Source organism: Fonsecaea multimorphosa (assembly GCF_000836435.1).
Source record: "Fonsecaea multimorphosa CBS 102226 unplaced genomic scaffold supercont1.30, whole genome shotgun sequence".
Taxonomy (NCBI): Eukaryota; Fungi; Ascomycota; class Eurotiomycetes; order Chaetothyriales; family Herpotrichiellaceae; genus Fonsecaea; species Fonsecaea multimorphosa.
In genome coordinates this window covers 172164-190840 of record NW_015971664.1, presented here as the reverse complement: position 1 = coordinate 190840, position 18677 = coordinate 172164, and the positions used below count along the sequence as shown (strand labels likewise).

General features: G+C 53.2%; 8 protein-coding genes across 8 annotated transcripts; 6 read left to right on the top strand and 2 right to left on the bottom strand.

The window, feature by feature from the left end:
• Positions 1–127: 127 nt before the first annotated feature.
• Z520_10453 (uncharacterized protein) lies at positions 128–1023 on the top strand (the record flags this gene model as incomplete). The annotated part of the gene is made up of 3 exons (XM_016780945.1): positions 128–255; positions 327–669; positions 772–1023. 3 exons carry the CDS (start codon positions 128–130, stop codon positions 1021–1023), a joined length of 723 nt encoding a protein of 240 aa, XP_016627951.1.
• A 293-nt stretch (positions 1024–1316) lies between these two features.
• On the top strand, positions 1317–2438 carry Z520_10452 (uncharacterized protein; the record flags this gene model as incomplete). The annotated part of the gene is made up of 1 exon (XM_016780944.1): positions 1317–2438. The coding sequence occupies one exon, from the start codon at positions 1317–1319 to the stop codon at positions 2436–2438; it is 1122 nt and encodes a 373-aa protein (XP_016627950.1).
• Positions 2439–3599: 1161 nt separating this feature from the next.
• On the bottom strand, positions 3600–7277 carry Z520_10451 (uncharacterized protein; the record flags this gene model as incomplete). The annotated part of the gene is made up of 2 exons (XM_016780943.1): positions 3600–4652; positions 4701–7277. 2 exons carry the CDS (start codon positions 7275–7277, stop codon positions 3600–3602), a joined length of 3630 nt encoding a protein of 1209 aa, XP_016627949.1.
• Positions 7278–7686: 409 nt separating this feature from the next.
• On the top strand, positions 7687–9278 carry Z520_10450 (uncharacterized protein; the record flags this gene model as incomplete). Its single annotated transcript, XM_016780942.1, has 2 exons — positions 7687–7750; positions 7798–9278. The coding sequence occupies 2 exons, from the start codon at positions 7687–7689 to the stop codon at positions 9276–9278; spliced, it is 1545 nt and encodes a 514-aa protein (XP_016627948.1).
• Positions 9279–9927: 649 nt separating this feature from the next.
• On the top strand, positions 9928–11264 carry Z520_10449 (uncharacterized protein; the record flags this gene model as incomplete). The annotated part of the gene is made up of 2 exons (XM_016780941.1): positions 9928–10051; positions 10108–11264. The coding sequence occupies 2 exons, from the start codon at positions 9928–9930 to the stop codon at positions 11262–11264; spliced, it is 1281 nt and encodes a 426-aa protein (XP_016627947.1).
• Positions 11265–12562: 1298 nt separating this feature from the next.
• On the top strand, positions 12563–14336 carry Z520_10448 (uncharacterized protein; the record flags this gene model as incomplete). Its single annotated transcript, XM_016780940.1, has 7 exons — positions 12563–12834; positions 12889–12916; positions 13031–13231; positions 13282–13361; positions 13410–13967; positions 14018–14105; positions 14166–14336. The coding sequence occupies 7 exons, from the start codon at positions 12563–12565 to the stop codon at positions 14334–14336; spliced, it is 1398 nt and encodes a 465-aa protein (XP_016627946.1).
• A 1127-nt stretch (positions 14337–15463) lies between these two features.
• Positions 15464–16399, top strand: Z520_10447 (uncharacterized protein; the record flags this gene model as incomplete). The annotated part of the gene is made up of 1 exon (XM_016780939.1): positions 15464–16399. One exon carries the CDS (start codon positions 15464–15466, stop codon positions 16397–16399), a length of 936 nt encoding a protein of 311 aa, XP_016627945.1.
• A 383-nt stretch (positions 16400–16782) lies between these two features.
• On the bottom strand, positions 16783–18507 carry Z520_10446 (uncharacterized protein; the record flags this gene model as incomplete). Its single annotated transcript, XM_016780938.1, has 3 exons — positions 16783–16917; positions 16972–17734; positions 17789–18507. The coding sequence occupies 3 exons, from the start codon at positions 18505–18507 to the stop codon at positions 16783–16785; spliced, it is 1617 nt and encodes a 538-aa protein (XP_016627944.1).
• Positions 18508–18677: the final 170 nt, after the last annotated feature.

The following is an 18677-nucleotide window of genomic DNA, read 5'->3' as shown; positions in this document are numbered from 1 at the left end:
TTGTGGGGGATGCCCGAGTGCTCAACTTGGAGTGCTTCCCCTTTCTCCTCCTCGAACCAGTGCTCTTGATCCGGTGCAGCAGACTGAGATACGAGGTGCTCTGGTCGAAATTTCCGTGTTTCCAGCAATGGTCGACCTCCATTCCTTACCGGCCGGCTCGCGCCCAGAAGACGCAGTCCGCAACAACGGGCCTGACAGTCTCGTGCTCGAGAGATACAAATTGCGTGAACTGGCCGAGGGCTGGCCTCTCTATCGGTCAGAAGGTCCCTTTTCCTTTGCGTGCACGTCTTTTCTGACCTGTTGCTGATTGCCGTTGCCGTGGCCAGAGATGCGTGTGAATGGGAGAATCTCAAATCCATCTTCCACCCGGACGCTTACATCTACACCACCTGGACCGGCAGGACGCACCACTTGGACTTCATCAAGGCGTCTCAGGCGGGCATGGACAAGGGGGCCTTCATCATGCATCGCTGCCACGGCATCACGACCGACATCACCCGCGAGGCCACGCGGGCGGTGACCAAGATGAAGGCGACCATCACCCAACGGTTTGTCATTGATGGGTGCGAGGTCGACGCCGAGAGTGATTGCCGGTTCTGCTTTTTCTGGGTCAAGATGCCCGACAACGGCGAGTGGCGGGCGAGGTTTGTGAGGCATTGGTATGAAAAGGTAAGGGAGACCCGCCCCGCAATAAGAAGCGGCCCACCGGGTGATCACCGCACATAATTAGGTACACACGATAGGAACTGAACATCCTTTTCCGGTATCTAGGACAAGTTGATCCCTGTCAACCCGGCAAAAGTGCCTATCCTCGACGAGGAGCGCTTGAAGGACTATCCCACTGGCTATCGGTACCTGGCCTACCTCCAGGAAGCCACCATGGGCGTCACGGTGCTCAGAGACATGCCCGGCCACAGGCGCGAGAAGGGAGTTGAGGGCGGCAGCAAGGACTGTGGAGACAAGCATGATCTTCTATATTGGCAGTGCAAAGCCTGGATCGAGGGCAAGGACGTGGAGATGTAAACCATAGTCCTACATTACCAAATTTAACTTGTCCGTGTCACTTGAGTCGCCTACCAGAAGAGAGTGGCAGCCTCGTAGCCTTGCCTTGCCCTGCCTTGCCTTGCCTGGTGTGGGGGGAGCGAACTTTCTCCACATTAATTGTTTGCCTTGCATGGAACAACGGCCTCGCGTCTGCCCAGCAAACACTCTTCTTCGCCTGCGCCCTCCCCCCCATCAAAAGCCGGGCCCGGCCATCATCTGTCACGATGTAGCCCTCGCAACCTTGACACCGTCTGGTATTTATCTCGTGTGACATGTCCCAGCAGCTCCGTCAAGTCCCCACGCACCCATCCTCGCCGTCGAATCCCACATCGCGGCGGACCACAAGCGGCGGTGGTGTGCCAGTGTCTCAAACGCAACCGCAGCCGTCGACGACCTCTCCAAAGACCCGCAGCCTCCTGCCCTCTCCGCAATTCGAAGACGACCCGATCGTCGCCTCCCATCAGCAAGCCAAGCTCGCCCACAGCAACAGACCGAGTCTCACCCTCAACAACCCCGAGTACTCGGAGCACGCGGTCGCCGAGTCGGAACACTACAGCCATGGCGGTGGCCTTGCGTCTGCCCATCATCCGGGAGAGGTGCCGCCGACAATCCCGTCCTTCCAGCCCTTCTTCACCTTGATCGAGGATAGTGTTACGAACGAGCACTACCACCCGACGGTCCACTACATCTTTGCCGACGATGACACCGACATCATCACCGAGGCTGCGTTGAGGAGTCTCGAGGAATTGGATCCCACCCAACGAGGGGACAATCGGGGCGGTGCTCCACCGGGAGGACGACACGGGCGGCCACTTTCACACGCAGCTCAAGACCAGGACCTCCATCGTCAGGATGATGGCATCAACGCACCCCGCCTTCCTCCACCCACGGCCGATATGCGCGAGCACTACATCATCCTCGACGTGCATCCGCAACCTCGCAGCACCACTCAGAACCAAGACGACAACGCCACCCCAGCAGGGGCTGCTTCTTCGGTCGGAGGCGGCGGCGCCACCGTCAGTGGTGGTGGAATAACAGGCTACAACTACGAGGTCACATCCGCACACAGCCTCAGCGCAGAATGGCAGGTCTTGCGGACCAGCATCTCGGCCGCGCCGACCATTGGAGACGGCGGACCCAGCGAAGAAGGGGAAGAAGGGCTGATGTTGCGCATCGAGGGGAGAGGGAACACACCCGGCGACCTTGCCCTGGCAATGGCGAAAGAGAAGGCCACCGGAGCCGGAGCCGGAGACGCCGAGAGGGAAAAGGAGAGTATGGAAGAGATGATTGACCGGTTCCAGCGACGTCTGGATGATATCAGGATGGTTATTGAGGCAGGTGTGGGCGGGATCAGTGCGCCTGTGGGCGCTGCTGCGCTGGGCGGAGACGAATAAGATGAGAGAGAGAGAGACGATGGGAAATCGATCACAGACAAAAGACGGCGGGTTCGTCCCGATAGGAGATTCCTTCCACCTTGGGTAGGCCAAAAAATCGCGATCCTGGTCAAAGACCAACCGGGACAGAATCAACCCAACACAATTCCCCTTTAAGGCGTGATTGAGCCGGATATAGTACTTGGAAAGGCCATTTTATCCTATGGACGACGGAGTTTCAACGGCGCAAGACAGCAGACTCGAAACATTCCATTAGCTTACGACAAACAGTGCTTGATTGCTCGCTCAAAGCACCTGCAGGCGCTGGGAGTCAAGAGTCAGCCTTGGCCTTGCTTTTCTTGTCTGCTTATCATCATTTACCTACCTACCCACCCACCTGCTTTACGTGGTTCGATTGGATCACACGAACCCTCCCTTGCACGGAAGGTCTCTGGGGGCGAGGGAGTACAGACAGAACGAGAGAGAGAGAGAGAGAAAGAGAATTCGTGAAGGAGCATTGGGAGGGATGGGGAAGGGAAAGAAAAAGACTCTTTTCTTACCCTTGAGCGGAAAACAGACACAGAAACAGACAGAACCCACTAATATGCTCATTTAATGCCCCTTTCACAACTCCCTCCTCCTCCTCCTCCTCCTCCTCCTTACGGATGCCGTTACGGTGCTTCTAGTCTCCAGTCCTCCAGTCCTCTAATCCGCCCAAGCGCCTGTCTACAGCTACATATGCCGAGATAAGTACGGAGTATCGATCTCGTATCATGAGAAGACGCCGTTGTAGTCAGTCAGCGAGGATCCAAGGAAGTGACTTCTTTTTCTGCTTCTGCTTCTTGTTTGTCTACCTGGGTACTTCTCGTATTCTCACTGAATCCATCCATGTAACCTGTTCCATCCCAGCTCCGACCGTCCTTACTTCCAGCCAGGGTATCCAATAATCAGGCAATACCTCTTTAGTTCAAGTAGTTCCTTTATCCAGAGCTCCGTGGAAACAGCAACGCAATGACAAACAAAACGGGGGTATCTTTAACAATACTCGACTTGAAAGCAATGTGCATCGATTCATCAGGATCCAGCAGCACTTCCCCAACCCAAGACACCACCGCCACATGAACAAGATCCACTCGCTGAATAGAAAACAGAACAACACAGATTCCCAGGGCCATGACCAGACTAGCCAGGCGGACTGCTTCTCAGCCTCCGACCCCCGCCCAATTGTCCGACACTCTGGCTGAAATTCTCCACGCCACCGATTCCCATCCCTGCTAACCCAGCTATTGTGCTTCTTGTCACCCTGCTCGGCTTCGCGGTAGGTAGTCTGCTCTCGACAATCGCATTAGTCGTCGCGTGCCGCTTGAGAGGCGGTTGTTGACTTCCACTGCCAACGCTCTTACTGAAGTCCAGCAGTACAGGTTTCTCGTCATTGCCGGACGATGTCATGGATGTTGTTGATGACACTATCGGTCTATTGCCGTTAATAAGATTGATGTCGACCTCCTTCAACCCAGATTTTGGCTCAGTGAGAGGTAATCCACTTGTGGTGCTTTGTGTCTGCGAAAGCGATATCGTAGATGCCTGCGTCGTGGGATCCTCAATGTCGGTGAAGATCTTGGTCTTGCTTGGACTTGGCAGCTTCGAAGGCGATGTAGGCCCTTTACGCGGCGAAGCTTGCTTCCTAGGCGAACGGCCAGGTGTCTTTACTGATAAAGGCGTCTTAGTGAGAAGAGCAGGATCAGGTAAGCCTCTCAGCCTGGCAATGATGGATTCGTGGCTTTCGGTTCGTGGCAGGTGTGTCGGATAACTCCAATCCCTCTTTTGCGGCGTCTCTCCAGTTGGAATGTACTCGGTCAAAGTCGCTTCTGAGAGTTCTGCCTTCATTTCCTGGAGAGGATGCCTGGTTTCTTGCTCCAAAGATCCAACGAGTCTGTCAATTTCTGCTCGGTGAGGCTCCTGTTCTCCTGCAAAGGCTCCAAATCTTTCAACGCTTTGCTTCGACGCCTTCTCAAGACTGCTAAAGCCGTCTTGAGCATGAGATACTGCTCTTCCCAAGAACTGTAAGCGTTCAGCATGATGGCTGTCGTTCTGCAGCCGAGCTCGTGTCACAAATTCGTCTAGAGCTCCCATTTGAGTTGGCATTTGCGTCAGCTGAGCGTCGACAATTTTGACTGTTTCCTCGTGGACGGCTTTGGTGGACTTTTGAATGGCTGAGTTGCGCGCACTGACTGCCTGCAAGATATTAGCCTCTAGTCAAGATCAAACTTGTGCCGTACTTACCGTCCAGTCAGCTTTCATCTTAGTCTTCAATTCGTCCTTTGACGTGACCACCAGCGTCATCAGTTCGTTGCCATGAGCAGTCCACGTGTCCAATCCATCGCGATAAGACTTATCAGCACTTTCGAACCGCTCTGTCGCCTCAACGAGGTGAGACTGAACATTATTCAGTCTCCTGGACAGTCTCTGATCCTGTTGCTGATGTGACGAGTCAATCAGCTTCAAGATCTGCTCCTTGAGCTTCTCTTTCTCCTCTTCGGCGGCCTTTCTCTCCTCGTCTCTGATGGCTTCGAGCTGGGTGGAAGCTGAAAGTGATGCCTCGATGTTTGTACGACTCGCCGCTTGGAGGGCCGATGACAAGGCTTCAATTTCCTCTCGCTGCACAGTTAATTGCTTGCTAAGGTCATCAAACATCGCTTTGAAGTCTTTTCCGAGCCCGCTGTAAGATGAATGCAACTGGGTATGAAACTGCTCAAGCTCCGAGATCACCTCCGCAGATATCTTCGCAGCTGCCTGGGATAGACCTTGAAGGCCCTCACTGAGGTTGTCCTTGACATTCTCACGTAGATCTTTGATCTCCTCGAGGACATTGTTCATAGAATCTCTGGCCTGAACAGACTGGTTCTCAACAGCAGCACAATCCTCAGCCAGCTCGGAGGACTTCTCCTGAGATAGTCGGGCAGTAGTCTCCATGCGAGCCATCTCGGCCTTTATCAATGATTCAATACGGCAAGAGCTTGCAGCGACGGCTTCGGCGTGGGCTGCTTGGAAGCGTCCGATGCGCTCGTCAACCAGTCCACAGATATTCATGGCCCGGTTGACAGAAGAATTCCACGACTCGCGGTTCTGTGTATGAAGGACAGACCGTCGCCTAAGCTTGGCTTGCAGACCATCGATATCCTTCAAGGAGTTGCCAACAGTCGAGACTAGCTCTGTCCCAATGCCGAATAACTTCTCCTCGGTGACTTCATGTGCTTCGCGAAGAGCAGTCTCCTCCGCGAGCAACCTTTCTGTGTCGGCGAGAACAGTTTCGGTCTTTTCAAGCACATCTTTTGTGCTCTCCAGGGTTGCACGAGTGCCTTCATTGTCTCGCTTCAGCGTCGTAAAGTTGTTGGTCAAGCTGAACAGCTCCTGAACTTTGTTGCGCAAACTGACTTCCATCGTTTCGATCCGCGCCTTCTGCTCTTCGCTCAGTATCCTTCTGGACTCACTCTCGACCGTGATTTCCTCATACTGCTCGTTGGTGAGATAAACGCCGTTACGTTGTCTTGTGGCGATCAATTCGCTCTTGAGCTTTTCGATTTCGGCGGTGAATTCTTTCAGCAAAGTTTTCTTGGATATCATTGAATTGACCTGCGGTTTATTTCGGATATTCTTCGCACGGAAAGCGTAGTCCAGGGTCGAAATGGTCTCCTCGAGATTGCTTTTCGCTGGTGACACTGTGGCAATGATACAAGTCTTCGTTCTTCCACCCAGTGAGTCTTGTAGCAGCCTTGTCAGTTTCGACTCTCGGTATGGAATATGTGAGCTTTTGTCCACCAGAGCATTGATGACTCTTCCCAGTGTCAACAAGCTCTTGTTGATGAGTCCAGCTTCCGCGGCTCTTTTGTTCTCCGCGCCACTTCTTTGAATGTTCTCACTGCCAGCGAGATCAACAAGGTTAAGTTTTCCGGAACAGATATAGTCTTCGCCTGTTGTGTTGGGTTTCTTCACATATGTGGTAATGGTGAAGACCGTATGGCTTCGAGAACTGAGGTCATTGCACTTGGTGGCTGCAACTTGACGCCTATGGCTGCCTTCGCGCAATAGTTTGATGCCCGCTGCTGCATTCTTAATGTGCGACTCCTCCATGCCTTGGACCACCGTGGCGGAATGGCTCTTCCTGCTCGCGTCATCGAAGATCTTCAGCTTGACGGAATCGTCGGGCGACAGCAAATCTCTCAATTCCTCATTGTATAGCTCAATGAATGAGCATTTCACTGAACACTCCACCTCATCTGCTTCCAACTTTTGGAACAGCGAGTACAGTACCCGAGGGATGATGCCGGCTGCATCAGATAAAAGTCCAAGGGTGTCTGTCATGTCGCCCGACATGGTGTATGTTTTCCCCGTGCCCGTTTGGCCATAGGCGAATATTGTACAGTTGTAACCTGTCAGCATTTCGTTCAATATGGGCGCCACGACGTCGTCGAAGATAATGGCCTGATCCGCCGCTGGAGAGAACACCTTGTCGAAGTAGTAGGTCTTATTGCTGATTGCATTAGGGCCCATCGACAGTTCAACCGTTTTCCCTCTGACTCCGCTTGTTGATACCACCACGCCGCTATTTTCTCGAACTTCCCTGGCGCTTCGACCCCGACATCGTACGACGACATGGATGTTCGTCTCCTCGCCATGGTCTTGGTCAAAATCCCTCTCTTTTCTCTTAGTTCCCGCGTTAGAAGCACCGCTCGAGGATAGGGACTCTGCGGGGGAAGGAGCTCGACCCGTTATCGAAGGATACTGCGGCACATGCGGTCTCGGTGGTGGGCGCATTGAGGTTCTGGTGGCAGTATTGGCATGACGCTGTGATCCTGACATGTTGCTGCAGGAAAGCCGCAGGTGACAGTAGATGGAGATTTAGTGAGCGTGCGGCAGCTGCATCTGATTATGCTTCACCATATACTAAACATGGTACCGGGGTTTGGCAACAAGGATATGAATTTGGTGGGCTCGGAGCGATTGCTTCGGTCCGCCAGCAACAACGAAACAGGACGAAATGTAAACAATGCCAAGGCGCTAAAGTTGGGGGTTGGCACGTGATGAGGCGATGGGAATGCTGGTCTCGGATTGGTCCACGTCCAGGTCTCCAACCTCATCAGCACTGACTGCCGTGTGACTTGTCTTCTATTCTTGTTTGCTGTGATCACCAGGTTAAATACCACGACAGCCTTCACTCTACAGGCAGCTTCTCATCGTCCTTCTCTCCTCTCGGCATGCCAATTTCATCATGACGGAAACCGCCTCCAAGGCTGCTTTTCAGATACAGCCAGAAAGGGGCATCAGCTGGATAAGTATGTGTATTGTCTTTGGAGTGTGTAGGGCGTGCTGACCACATCAGCTCTCGGATCTTCTATCTACAGTATTATAACAAGGCTGAAAGCGTCGCCAAAGATATATCCAAATCTCGAGTTGTCCTATTCCGATTCTGAACCAATCACACAACCGGTTGTCCTCAGTCTCCCTTCTAATGGACTGAGGCTGCGGTTTGACGGTCCAGACCAGCGACTACGGCTAATCGAGGTCTTGGACTTTTCTCTGAGCTCTTTTGTTTATAAGAATACAGATCTGGTCCGCCGAGTTAAGGGTTCGGACGAGATCGGTCAAGATGAAGGCTCTTCCAGTGGTCCCACGTTTCGTCATGTCTACAACCGTCTCTTTGGACCAACGTACGCCGGAGAATACATTGCTCCAGATTCTGGTCTTTCGGAAGGCACATATGTTCTCTCGTATCCAGGACTGGCATTTACCTTTCCCGTGAAACATCAAGCCTGGTCCGAAAAGGTGGATTTTGTGTCAATTTTGTCGTCCAATGCAACTGGGTCGGCAAAGTCTATGGCCATCTTCGCCGGATCCTCGTGGACCGAAGCAAGATCAAGTTTGTATACGAGACCTCCGACGTATCCTCGATCACCGACACTCGTGGGCAAGTCTGTTGAGGCGGTGCCGGACGAGATTGAGGAGGTAAGAGTGTTCGGAGGTGGCAGGCTGGAACTACTGCGGAGAGCCTCCCCACCAATGGCAATCACATTGAGTGAAACAACACCTCAAGATCTTGTGGCGGAACTAGGACCCCCTGATGCCATATACCGTAAGAATGATAGGCGGATTTCTATTCATGCTACCGGCAACCCTGCGAATCGGCGGCGGCCTAGCATGTCACCCGGGCTCGATCCTCAGGCCCTGGACACCGACCAATCTTCGATTCAGAGCTATACCGAAGAATCAGACTTTGAACCCGACCTTGAGGAAGATAGAGCAGATTCGTCTAGTGATGAGTGTTTCTACAACTACTTTAAGCATGGATTTGACATCCTGATATCATCCCCGGCCACGAGATCACCACCTTTCCCTGATTCGATGACCAGCGAAGGCTCTGGTTCGTCCAGCGCGCCACTGGTCGCCACCAAGATCTTCTTACATGGCAACGTACCTGGCTCGTTCGCCTTCAATCGCCATCGAAGAAGTCGGTGGGTGATACGTACTCGTGGGGAAACCCGAGGGCCATTCCTGAGTTCAGAAATGGCATTCTCTGAAATATCTCGGGCGCTGAAAGAGGTGTGGCATGAGACTTACAAAGACGAGAACGAGGAGAAGCAAATGCAGCGAGGGATGGTCCTCAACAGGGGGTGGGGAGAGAGTCCAGAGAGCTCAATAGAGCTGCTGGGGGATCTAGAGGAAAGTCCGACTCGAGAAAAGACAGACGACCATGGTACAGTAGATGCTGGAGGGGGCATGGGCAACACGGAGCTGTTTGGGTTCCCAGGCATGTTGTTTGAAGTGCTGAAGAACGACACAGTCAGCTGTCTGACGGTATTTTAGAGGCATCCAGTAGAGGTTTACAGAAAGTGTACACCTAGATACTAGGTACTGAGGACCTTGTGCTATTCCGACTGTCCACCTGCAGTGCCCGCCTCCAAACGGTTGGAAGCCGGAGTGCAGGGCTTGTAGTGGACAGGCTAATGAGGCTGATTCGCTCACCCGCAGTTTGTCTGCGTCCCGCTTTTCACTTCCCGCGCAGTCCAACCTCCGATCCTCTTGATTCCCACCCACTGCCACCCACCACACAAACAACCAACTCGAACTTAACAGTCCTTCACTCTCTTCCTCTTCACGCGAAGTTGGACTCTCTTCACTTCGCAAGTCGGCACTGTAGATGCATTCTCACATGGAACTAACTGGTTGCCGCATCACGGCATCAATCTATTCCTAGCGAAGATGCGCATCTATCCTTACAGCTTGTTCTCCGCCACAAACACACCCGGTATTGCCCTGCGCCTTGACTCACCTGTCCTCACCTCTCTGCCGCCTTCTGTTTGTGGCCGTGTCACTAATACATCACTGGGAAAAATGCAGTTGTAGCACTCGGCTACCGCACCTTCCAAAGTTTGCGCCGATGAATCTGTAAACCTCCCCTTTATACAAATACATCGACTCTCCCGATCCGACGCAGATTCAAAGGCGGCGAAACATGAAGATGTCGAAACAAACTGTCATCCGTTGTCTTGTAGATGATACGGCTTTGACCAGGAACCTCGAGGAGATTGAGAGCTGGGTCTCGCAGGGCCTTATTATTCTTGTTGTGCCCTTGTACAGTATGGCTGCCAGTGTCGCAAATCCTGACCCTTAGTGCCCCGCTAATCGGCTTCAGCGCTCTCTCGCTTGAACGTCTTGAAGAAAGATTCTTCACAGATCGGCGTCAGCGCGCGTAAAGCATTGAAATTCCTCGACCGCAGCACTTCCTCTCGCGGCGATTTACGCCACGACCCAGTCATCCTCCAAGGTCCCGACGACCAATACCCGACCTGGGCTGAGGTGGAGGCACACTACACAAACGAAAGTATGAAGACTGCTGGGATGAACGAAGGAGAGGAGTCCATTCGAATCATGGACAACAAACAGGAGAAGGACTCTGATATTCCCTTCAAGGTTGGCGCAGGAGTCGCAGGTCCGTTGTCGCAACTCCTCTTGGACAAACTGAACTTTGCGAAAGAACCAACGACCATGTCACCCGGCTCTACGCCACCTTTGTCGCCCTCCTCCTCTGGACCGCAGAGCTCTAAGACCAGCCCTGAGGTCAAGTCGGCCACCATTATCAGCCACGATCAGACACCCGTTCCACCATCGCTCAAGTCTCTACTTAACCCCGTCGTGTGGTATGTGCACGAGAAGAAGGCTCCTGCCAATGAGGGTCTCCTCTTTCTTACCAACTCAGCTGACACTATGCACCTCGCACGGGACTTTGGGATCCCCACCAAAAATATTCATCAACTGAGGAGTGAGCTCGGCCTGGGAGAGAACGAACTCCCCACGCAAGAAAATTCCAAGAAGGACAAGGCCAAGGAAAAGGCGAAAAGAGCATCCAATTCGGAGCCAAAGACTCTTTTCAGCTACGATGACGTCGAGAGTGACGAGGAGGAGGTCGTTTTCAAGCCAAGGGGTCGAGGCTCAGCGCGCGCAGCACAGTCGTCGCGAGGTGCTGGCGCTGGTAGCATCCGCAGCCGAGCAGGAAATACGCGGTCTCCGCGAACCTCCTTCAGTAACCCTGCGCAGTCGGCGCAGAACAAACCACAAATTCCGGTTGAAGAGATTGACCCAGATTCGTTTGACCGTGGCAGCTTCGCACGGGGCAACACACCGCTCGTCAATACGAGCAACCATGTCCCCCATCAATTCAGCAGTGGCCGTGGAGCCTACCGCGGAAGTTATGGCCGCGGAGGGGGACGTGGGTCGAACTTCAACCGTGGTTACAGCAATGGATTCGAACGTGGATCGACCCGCGGCAGAGGTCGTTTGTTCGTCCCTTAAACACTCTTGCCGCTGTTGTGGACCCTCGGTGTCTGCAACGGCATGAGGAAACTGAATTACACCTACTGGCAGGAGCCGAAAGCAACCCGAGCCGCACACCTCGAGGCTTGAACCCGGGTTTTGTAAACCGCGGAAGAGCTATGGAGCTATGCGGTTCGTCAGATGGGGTTCCGACATGGTCATGCACAGACACAAGATCCACTAGCTGGGTCTACAGTTTTGCAGGCGTCAGTACTTTTCCGTTTGGGCTTGGATCATTGTTCAGCACTTTCCGGTCAAGGCATCGTGGTGGTTGGGAGATGGATCAGAAGTTCTGGACCCAAGGATGAATGCTATGGTGGGCAGAGCAGATGAGGGCAGACAGGAGAAGCCTCTTGTTGTCTCTACATGGAGGGAAGTTCGGTCAGGTGGATCCAGCCTTTTATGCCTGGCCTTTTGGCACCACCACACACTCATTTCAACCGGCCATGTGTCGCTTCGACGTTCGGCTGGAGTAGTCAATCACCTGTGAAGGGGAATCGACAGCGGTTGGCACGCTCATTCAGCTGCAGAGCCTCTGGACGCCAGGTGTCGTCGATGTGCACGGCTGCGATATCTTTTTATTCTCTTATTTTTGTGACCTTCACTATCACTGGCACCGACAAGTCCACGTATGTCGAATATGCATCCTCTTGTATAGCAATGACATGCACATCTTATTGGCTACATGGACCGCAAATCATAGCAAAAGGAAAACGAAGCTTCCGTAAGCACCCTGCAGGGAAACACTGGGTGAAGACCATCCACCAACCACCCACCATCCCTTTCTGATCTTTCTGCGCTCCAGAACCTACTGTATCGGGTATTCCTCGCCTTCCTGATTCCGACAAGTCACCACGGGTCCATGTGAAGAACCTTGCTAGGCCCGAGCTCCCAGAACCCAGATTGCTTCATCCTGCCGGGTGACCCGTATTGGTCCAGATTCAAAATAATAACATCGACCTCCCTTCTGCTTCCATCTGGCCTTCGCTGACCGTTTCTTTTCGCCTTATCGCTTCCATCGACTGACCCCAAGTCTTACTGCTATTCATCGATGAATCTACGTCTCCAGGGCCACAGCACAACTGCAATGAAGGACATTCCGGCTGTATGAAGTGGCCTCTGCGCATTTGCCAAACCACAGGCATCTCTCATGTACCGCGGAGAAAGCGTATATCCAACTTGCCAAATCCTTCCACCGACCCTTGCCCTCCACGTCACAAACGCCATTTCGTGACACACAGTTACCCCAAACCCCGCCCCTTTCCGGCAAAGAAGCAATGTCTGAGACCGCAACCCGACCGACTCGCCCAAGGACATTGACCAGAATTGTCACCAATGCCGCCATTTCCCTGCAAAAGACCCTAACTAGAGGCGCAGACGAGGATGGCGACATTGCGTCTTGGAACCCGGCCTTGGGCGACGGCCCCGACGATTCCTCTCTTGCAGCAGCTTCTCGTTCAGCAACGCAGGATGGCAAGCAGATGGCTATGGATCTTCGGAAAAGTGGTGAGCTTGGATGGAGGAAATATGTCAAGTACTTCACGCCATCGTACGTCAATCTGCCTTCAGATCCTGAGATTGTGGGCTGACGGCGCGTACGCAGCTGGTTCACGGTGACCATGGGCACTGGTGTAAGCCTCCCCGAGTTGATGCGAACTGCTGGCCCTGTCCTTCTACCCCGAAGCCGACGACAAATTAATCTCATCTGTCTTGGACACAATGGCTGATTTCAGAACACCTGAAAGGTCGTGGCGAGCCTTCTTAACCAATTCCCATACAATGCGAGATGGCTCTACTGGCTCTCCGTCATTGTCTTCTGCCTGAATATCGGCCTCTTCGCTTTCTTCATCTTCGTGTCCATACTCCAGTTTGTTCTGTTTCCCAAGATATGGATCACTATACTCGAGCGGCCCAATCAAGCGTTTTTCCTGAGCGCCATACCAGTGGTACGTATCTCGAGTTTCTCTCTGGAGGCGTACTGACATGGCTCTTGTAGAGTCTCGGGACTATCGTCAACATGATGGTGTTTGTGTGTGCTCCTTCCTGGGGCAACTGGGTCATTCATCTGGCATGGGCGTTAGTACCTCCCAAGTTGTGCACAATTTCTTTTGCTGATCAGCCCAGGCTATGGATGGTCGATGCAGCCGTGTCACTGCTGTGTGCCTTACTCCTACCATTTCTGCTTGTCATCAAGCAAGAAGAAGAGACACCCCTGTCAACGATTACCGCTCTACAGGTATTCCCTGTTGTGGGGACCGTAGTCGCATCCGCCACTGCTGCATTGGTCGCAGGTGTCTTGCCCAACGAGGAGCAAGCTTTGGTCACAGTCATTATCGGCTACGTTCTCTGGGGATTCGGCGTCCCTGCAGCGACGTTCGTTCTCATCACCTACTGGCAACGCCTGACTATCCACAAACTGCCTCCACGCGAGGTGATTGTGTCCTGTTTCATTCCGCTGGGCCCTTTGAACATGGGCGCTTTTGCAATCATGAAGCTTGGGAACGTCGCAATGAAAGTGTTCCCTTTGACCAAGACTATCCACCCTTTGGCGGGAGATCTGGCATACAATCTTGGAGTGCTTTTATCCTTGATCTTGTGGGGGTTTACTTTGTTGTGGCTCTTTCTTGCCGTTGCAACGATATACCATTGCAAACATTTCCCATTCAATATCGGCTGGTGGGGGTAGGTCTCATCCTAGCCTGTGAAGTGGCCTGACGACTCACGGTGGACAGGTTCACTTTCCCAATCGGCACATTCGCTCTTTCGAGCAATACGCTCGCAAGGGAGATACCATCGCGCTTTTTTCGAGTCATTGGATCTGTATTGCTCCCAACTCCCCGGTATCCTTTGGCATTATCTGGCTAATCATTGCAACGACAGATAACCTCCGTTTGCGTATTCCTGCTCTGGATACTTGTCGTTTACGTCACTCTTAGAGATCTCATCACAGGCGGGCAGCGATTATTCAAGATACCTACAAGAGCGATCCCCAAGGTTAATGATAAAGCGCCGAACAACTTTGACGATGTGGAGGGGAGCAAGCTTGTGTGAAGATCAAAAACGACGGCTCGCGTGTTGAAATATATGCAGACAGCCATCCATCTTCCGACATGACCAGGGAGCAGGCTTTTGCTCGTCCTAGCAGGATACCTTCTCATCTTGCAGCATGCAGAATGCAGAAATATGCAAGCACCTCAAGACCCTCCTGGTGAGCCGTGGAAGATGGGTGCTCTGTCATTCTGCAAAAGACCGGTCCCAACCTACCGAAGAGCGAAATGTCGAAAGCTGTCCGACGTTACTGTCAAGTCGGCGTCCTATCTCTCGGAACACTCGATCCAGAGAGACAACTCGGCTCAGATCAAGGGTCATCCGACTCAGATATGTGCAGGATGATCCTGTTTCTGGTGAGGGCTAGCCTTATGGAGGAAAACAGCTCCCGCGTTGCGACCACAGGTTTCGTGCGTTTGAAGAGAAAGCTTCGGCTGTAGAACTTGATCTTTGTAACGGCCTGGCAGACTGGAGGCGACTGAATTGAAAAGCCAGCTGGGGACAGAATAGCGAGTCATTCACTCGAGATGACGGATCCGCCAGAAGTCATGAAAAGGTTGTGTTGAGGATGGCAGATTGCGTCGCTCCAGTCTGCAGACAGGGGGACGAAGAGGAAGGAAAAGAAAGCTTCTCAGCGTGGAAAAGCTGTAGCTAGACGCCATCATGAATGTCGAGCGAGTGGTCTACATTGGTGTCCGAATACCTGTCAAGTAATATAGTACCCGCTCGTTATCCCTTATCGAGCGATAAGATAAACGAGCCCTCCCCCGCATTGAAAACACCAAGAACTGCGATTTTCCCCCTCACAAGCAACTGAAAAAGTTCGTGATAGCATCTCGACACAAGTTCTCGTCACTGTCGTCCACAGCACGAAAGAGTACCGGGTGGTCGCGGTTTTTATTCCTCACAGATACAAGCGAGGTCTCGAACCAGGTACCTACCTAACTCCAGCTCCCCAGTGTAGCTCTCGTTTCCGGTGAATAATTTGAGGAAAGAGATAGTTGATCCACGTACGCGCGCGAGAGAGAGAGAAGGGGAGAAGGGAAGAGAGTGTAGAAGAGAAAGGAACATTAATAACGACAACAACAAGAAGAGGAAGAAGAAGGATATTGCAACCATCAATGGCCTCAATGGCCTCCACCGCCTCACCCTCACCGCCACCCCCCGTGCGCATCCTAATCATCAACCCCAACACTTCACAGCAGATGACATCCTCGCTCATCCCGGCCGTCGAATCGCTCGGATTCCCCTCTGTGCAATACACATTCTTCACCTCCCCGTCCCCCGGGGGCATCCCCAGCATAAACTCGCCCGCCGACGCCGCAGAGTCGGCGCGGATCTGTCTCCCGCATTTGCTGCCGTTGCTGCCGCACCACGATTGTTTCTTGGTCGCGTGCTACAGCCAGCATCCGCTGGTGGGGATGCTGAAGAAAGAATGTGCGAGTCTCACGGCCGCGGCGACGGGGGGGGAAGGGGGGAGTGGGGTCAGGAAGTATGTGACGGGGATTTTTGAGGCGAGTGTTTTGGCGAGTCTTGCCCTGATGGGCGGGGGTGGTCAAGCGGACGAGAAGAAGGAGGAGGTGGTGGAGGTGGTGGAGGAAGAGTCAAGACCTGCTGCCTTCGGGATCGTCTCGACCGGCAAAATCTGGGAGGAGGCCCTGCAGACGGCCGTTGAGGAGTTTATTGGCTGTCCTCCCACGACCACCACCACCACAAAGTCGCCGTTCGTCGGCTGCGAAACAACGGGTCTCAATGCGAGCGAACTGCACGACCTGCCCGCCGAGCAGGTGCGGAGGAAAATGATGGAGGCGACTACGCGGCTTCTCCGGCGCGGACAGACCAATTCAGGCTCGAGTTCAAGCTCAGGGTCAGTCTCAGGTTCAGGAAAACCCTCGCGCGTCCAGGCCATTTGTCTCGGCTGCGCGGGCATGGTTGGCCTGGACACGGCGGTGCGGGAGGCGTGCGTCGAGACCCTGGGCCCTGAGCGAGCCAGGGACGTCTACATTGTCGACGGGGTCAAGGCTGGTGTCGGGACGTTGTACGGCCTTGCAAGGGGTGGTTTCTGATCTTATCAAGATTAACCTACGTAGGCTACCAGATTGGAGATGATCAGCAGCGGAGCCCAAGAGGTCGGGTTAATATGTCTTGTGTAGCTAAGGCTATACTATGTAGCTGATCAAAGAAAGGAATGACATGAGTTGGAAGACACACGAGTGTCGAGAAGCCGAAACGACAGAACAAGTACAACAGAGTACTCAGCAAGGAGAACAAATCTGTGCAGTCTAGGAGATGCAATGATTCGATCGAGACCGACCCCGTTGTATTCGCCGTTCGCAATGCAAGAAAAGCAGTCTAGCCACCCCATCGCATCAAATGCCGAGCGGCTCCGCACGTCCTGCTATTTCTTGCCATTACCTGCACATTAGGGTCGGAAGGGTTGTTGGTGCAATCAGAACAGCTTGTGTTCGAGCGTCATGTCGGATTCGGGCTGAAGGCCGACACAAGCACGGAAGATGTTGGTCAGAGCACTGCGCTGTTTAGCCAGGGCGTTGACGACAGGCGTTCCAGGGGGCGTAAGTGGTGCCTGTGAGAGAGCCATGTTAGCGAGATACCCAAGGCGAAGAATGTGCGGCCTTACCTTCAACATGTAGCTGAGAATGCTCAGAACGCTGTGGAAGCCCTTGTATTCCGCGGCAGCTTCAGTCTTCCACTGGATGCGAGTCATCATCTCAGCCACGAGGACAAGGTCGATGATCAAGGGCGAGGCCAACAAGGAATCCTCGCAGACATTGAAAATGCTGATAGTTTGGTGGCCACCCATGAAGATTTCGGCATAGTACTCGTCCAAGGCTCGCTTGTTGTCGCCAACTGCGGGCATGTACTTGATGACGACAGTGTGATCCGGGTGCTCGTCCTTCTTGTACAAGACAGAGTTGGCAGCCACCATGTCGTCGACAACATTGGACTTGGAAATTTCCTTGGATCGGAACTGCTTCTGAGAGCTCAAGTTCTTGCCGTCATTGTTGCCGAGGTGGTTGTAGCTTGCAATAGATGTCAACTTGATACCAGCATTGATCAAGAAATCGACCAATGCAGACTTCATCTTGGTCTGGCCGGACTTGAAGTCATCACCTCCAATGAACGAGTCGTGCTTCTCAGCGAGCTGGATGGCGCCGGGAACAAAGGTATTCTGAGGGGAGCCGTTGATGAAAGGCGTCTTTTCTAGAACGCACGCAACAGAGAAGACAGTCGAAGGCGACACTTCCTCGTGTCCCTGCTCAATGGCTTTCAGCAAGTTCTCGGCGGTGTCGTTGACGCCAGGGATGATGTCCGCGTAGCGTTCGGTGTTGGCAGTCCAGAGAACAATGACCTTGTCAAGGTTGTTTTGGGCCTTGAAATTTCTGCACGAGTTTAGTATGATTCAGTATGTGAGGGGACGAACCGAGGTATCCTACTTAATGTCCGCTCTGATCTGATCCACATGGGCCATGCTTGCTTTGTTGCCCGGCAGCACGTTATCCGCACGATCTTCCTGGTTCGCCGCAATGAAATCTGGGTAGTAGATACTTGGCAGAGGCTTCATGAGGGCCATCTCCTTGTAGACCATGGCCTTGAGGGTCGGTTCAAGTACCTGAGCACGGTCCATTGCAGCCGCAAGGTTCATGCTGCTGATATCCCAGCCACCAAGCACAATGTCATTTGGGTGAACCATGGGCAAGACGTCGTGAAAAGGGATATTGATCTCCTCGTTGGTTTTGGCGTCAGCGCCGAGCTTGATGGTCGAGCCCATGATGATGGAGCCATAGTAATTCGCAGCACGACTTCCCTCACGAGTGTCCCAAACGAGTCCACGACGGTTGGCAATGATACCGGCAGTGACAGTGGAGCCATTGTTGCCGCCCCATCCCACCAACATGACGCCGACCTTGGGCACTTTGCGGTCGACCTTGAAGTCATAGATGGTTTCCTTGGGGGTTGCGGTGTACTTCCCATCGGCAGACTTGGTGACCGCGGTGGTGCGGTAGACGTACTTGCTCTTGATGTGTTCGTCAGTGTACGTCACGTTGGGAGAATTGACCGTGAAGAGATCCTTGTGCGATGGAGCCGAGTCCGAGGAGTGAGTGGTGCTATACCCGTTCATGGTGCCGACGCCGATTTCCGCGTGTGGTGCCATATTGAGTCAAGTAGAATTGGCTGAATGACTTTGATCAAAGATTTGAAGAGGCAGCGGTTTCTTTGATGGATGGCGAATTTATCGGGTCTTTGTTGAGTCCGATGCTCCTCCAGGAGGGGAAGAGCGTCGGCTACCGTTGAACGGGTGATGGCACCTTTAAAGAGGTTGAG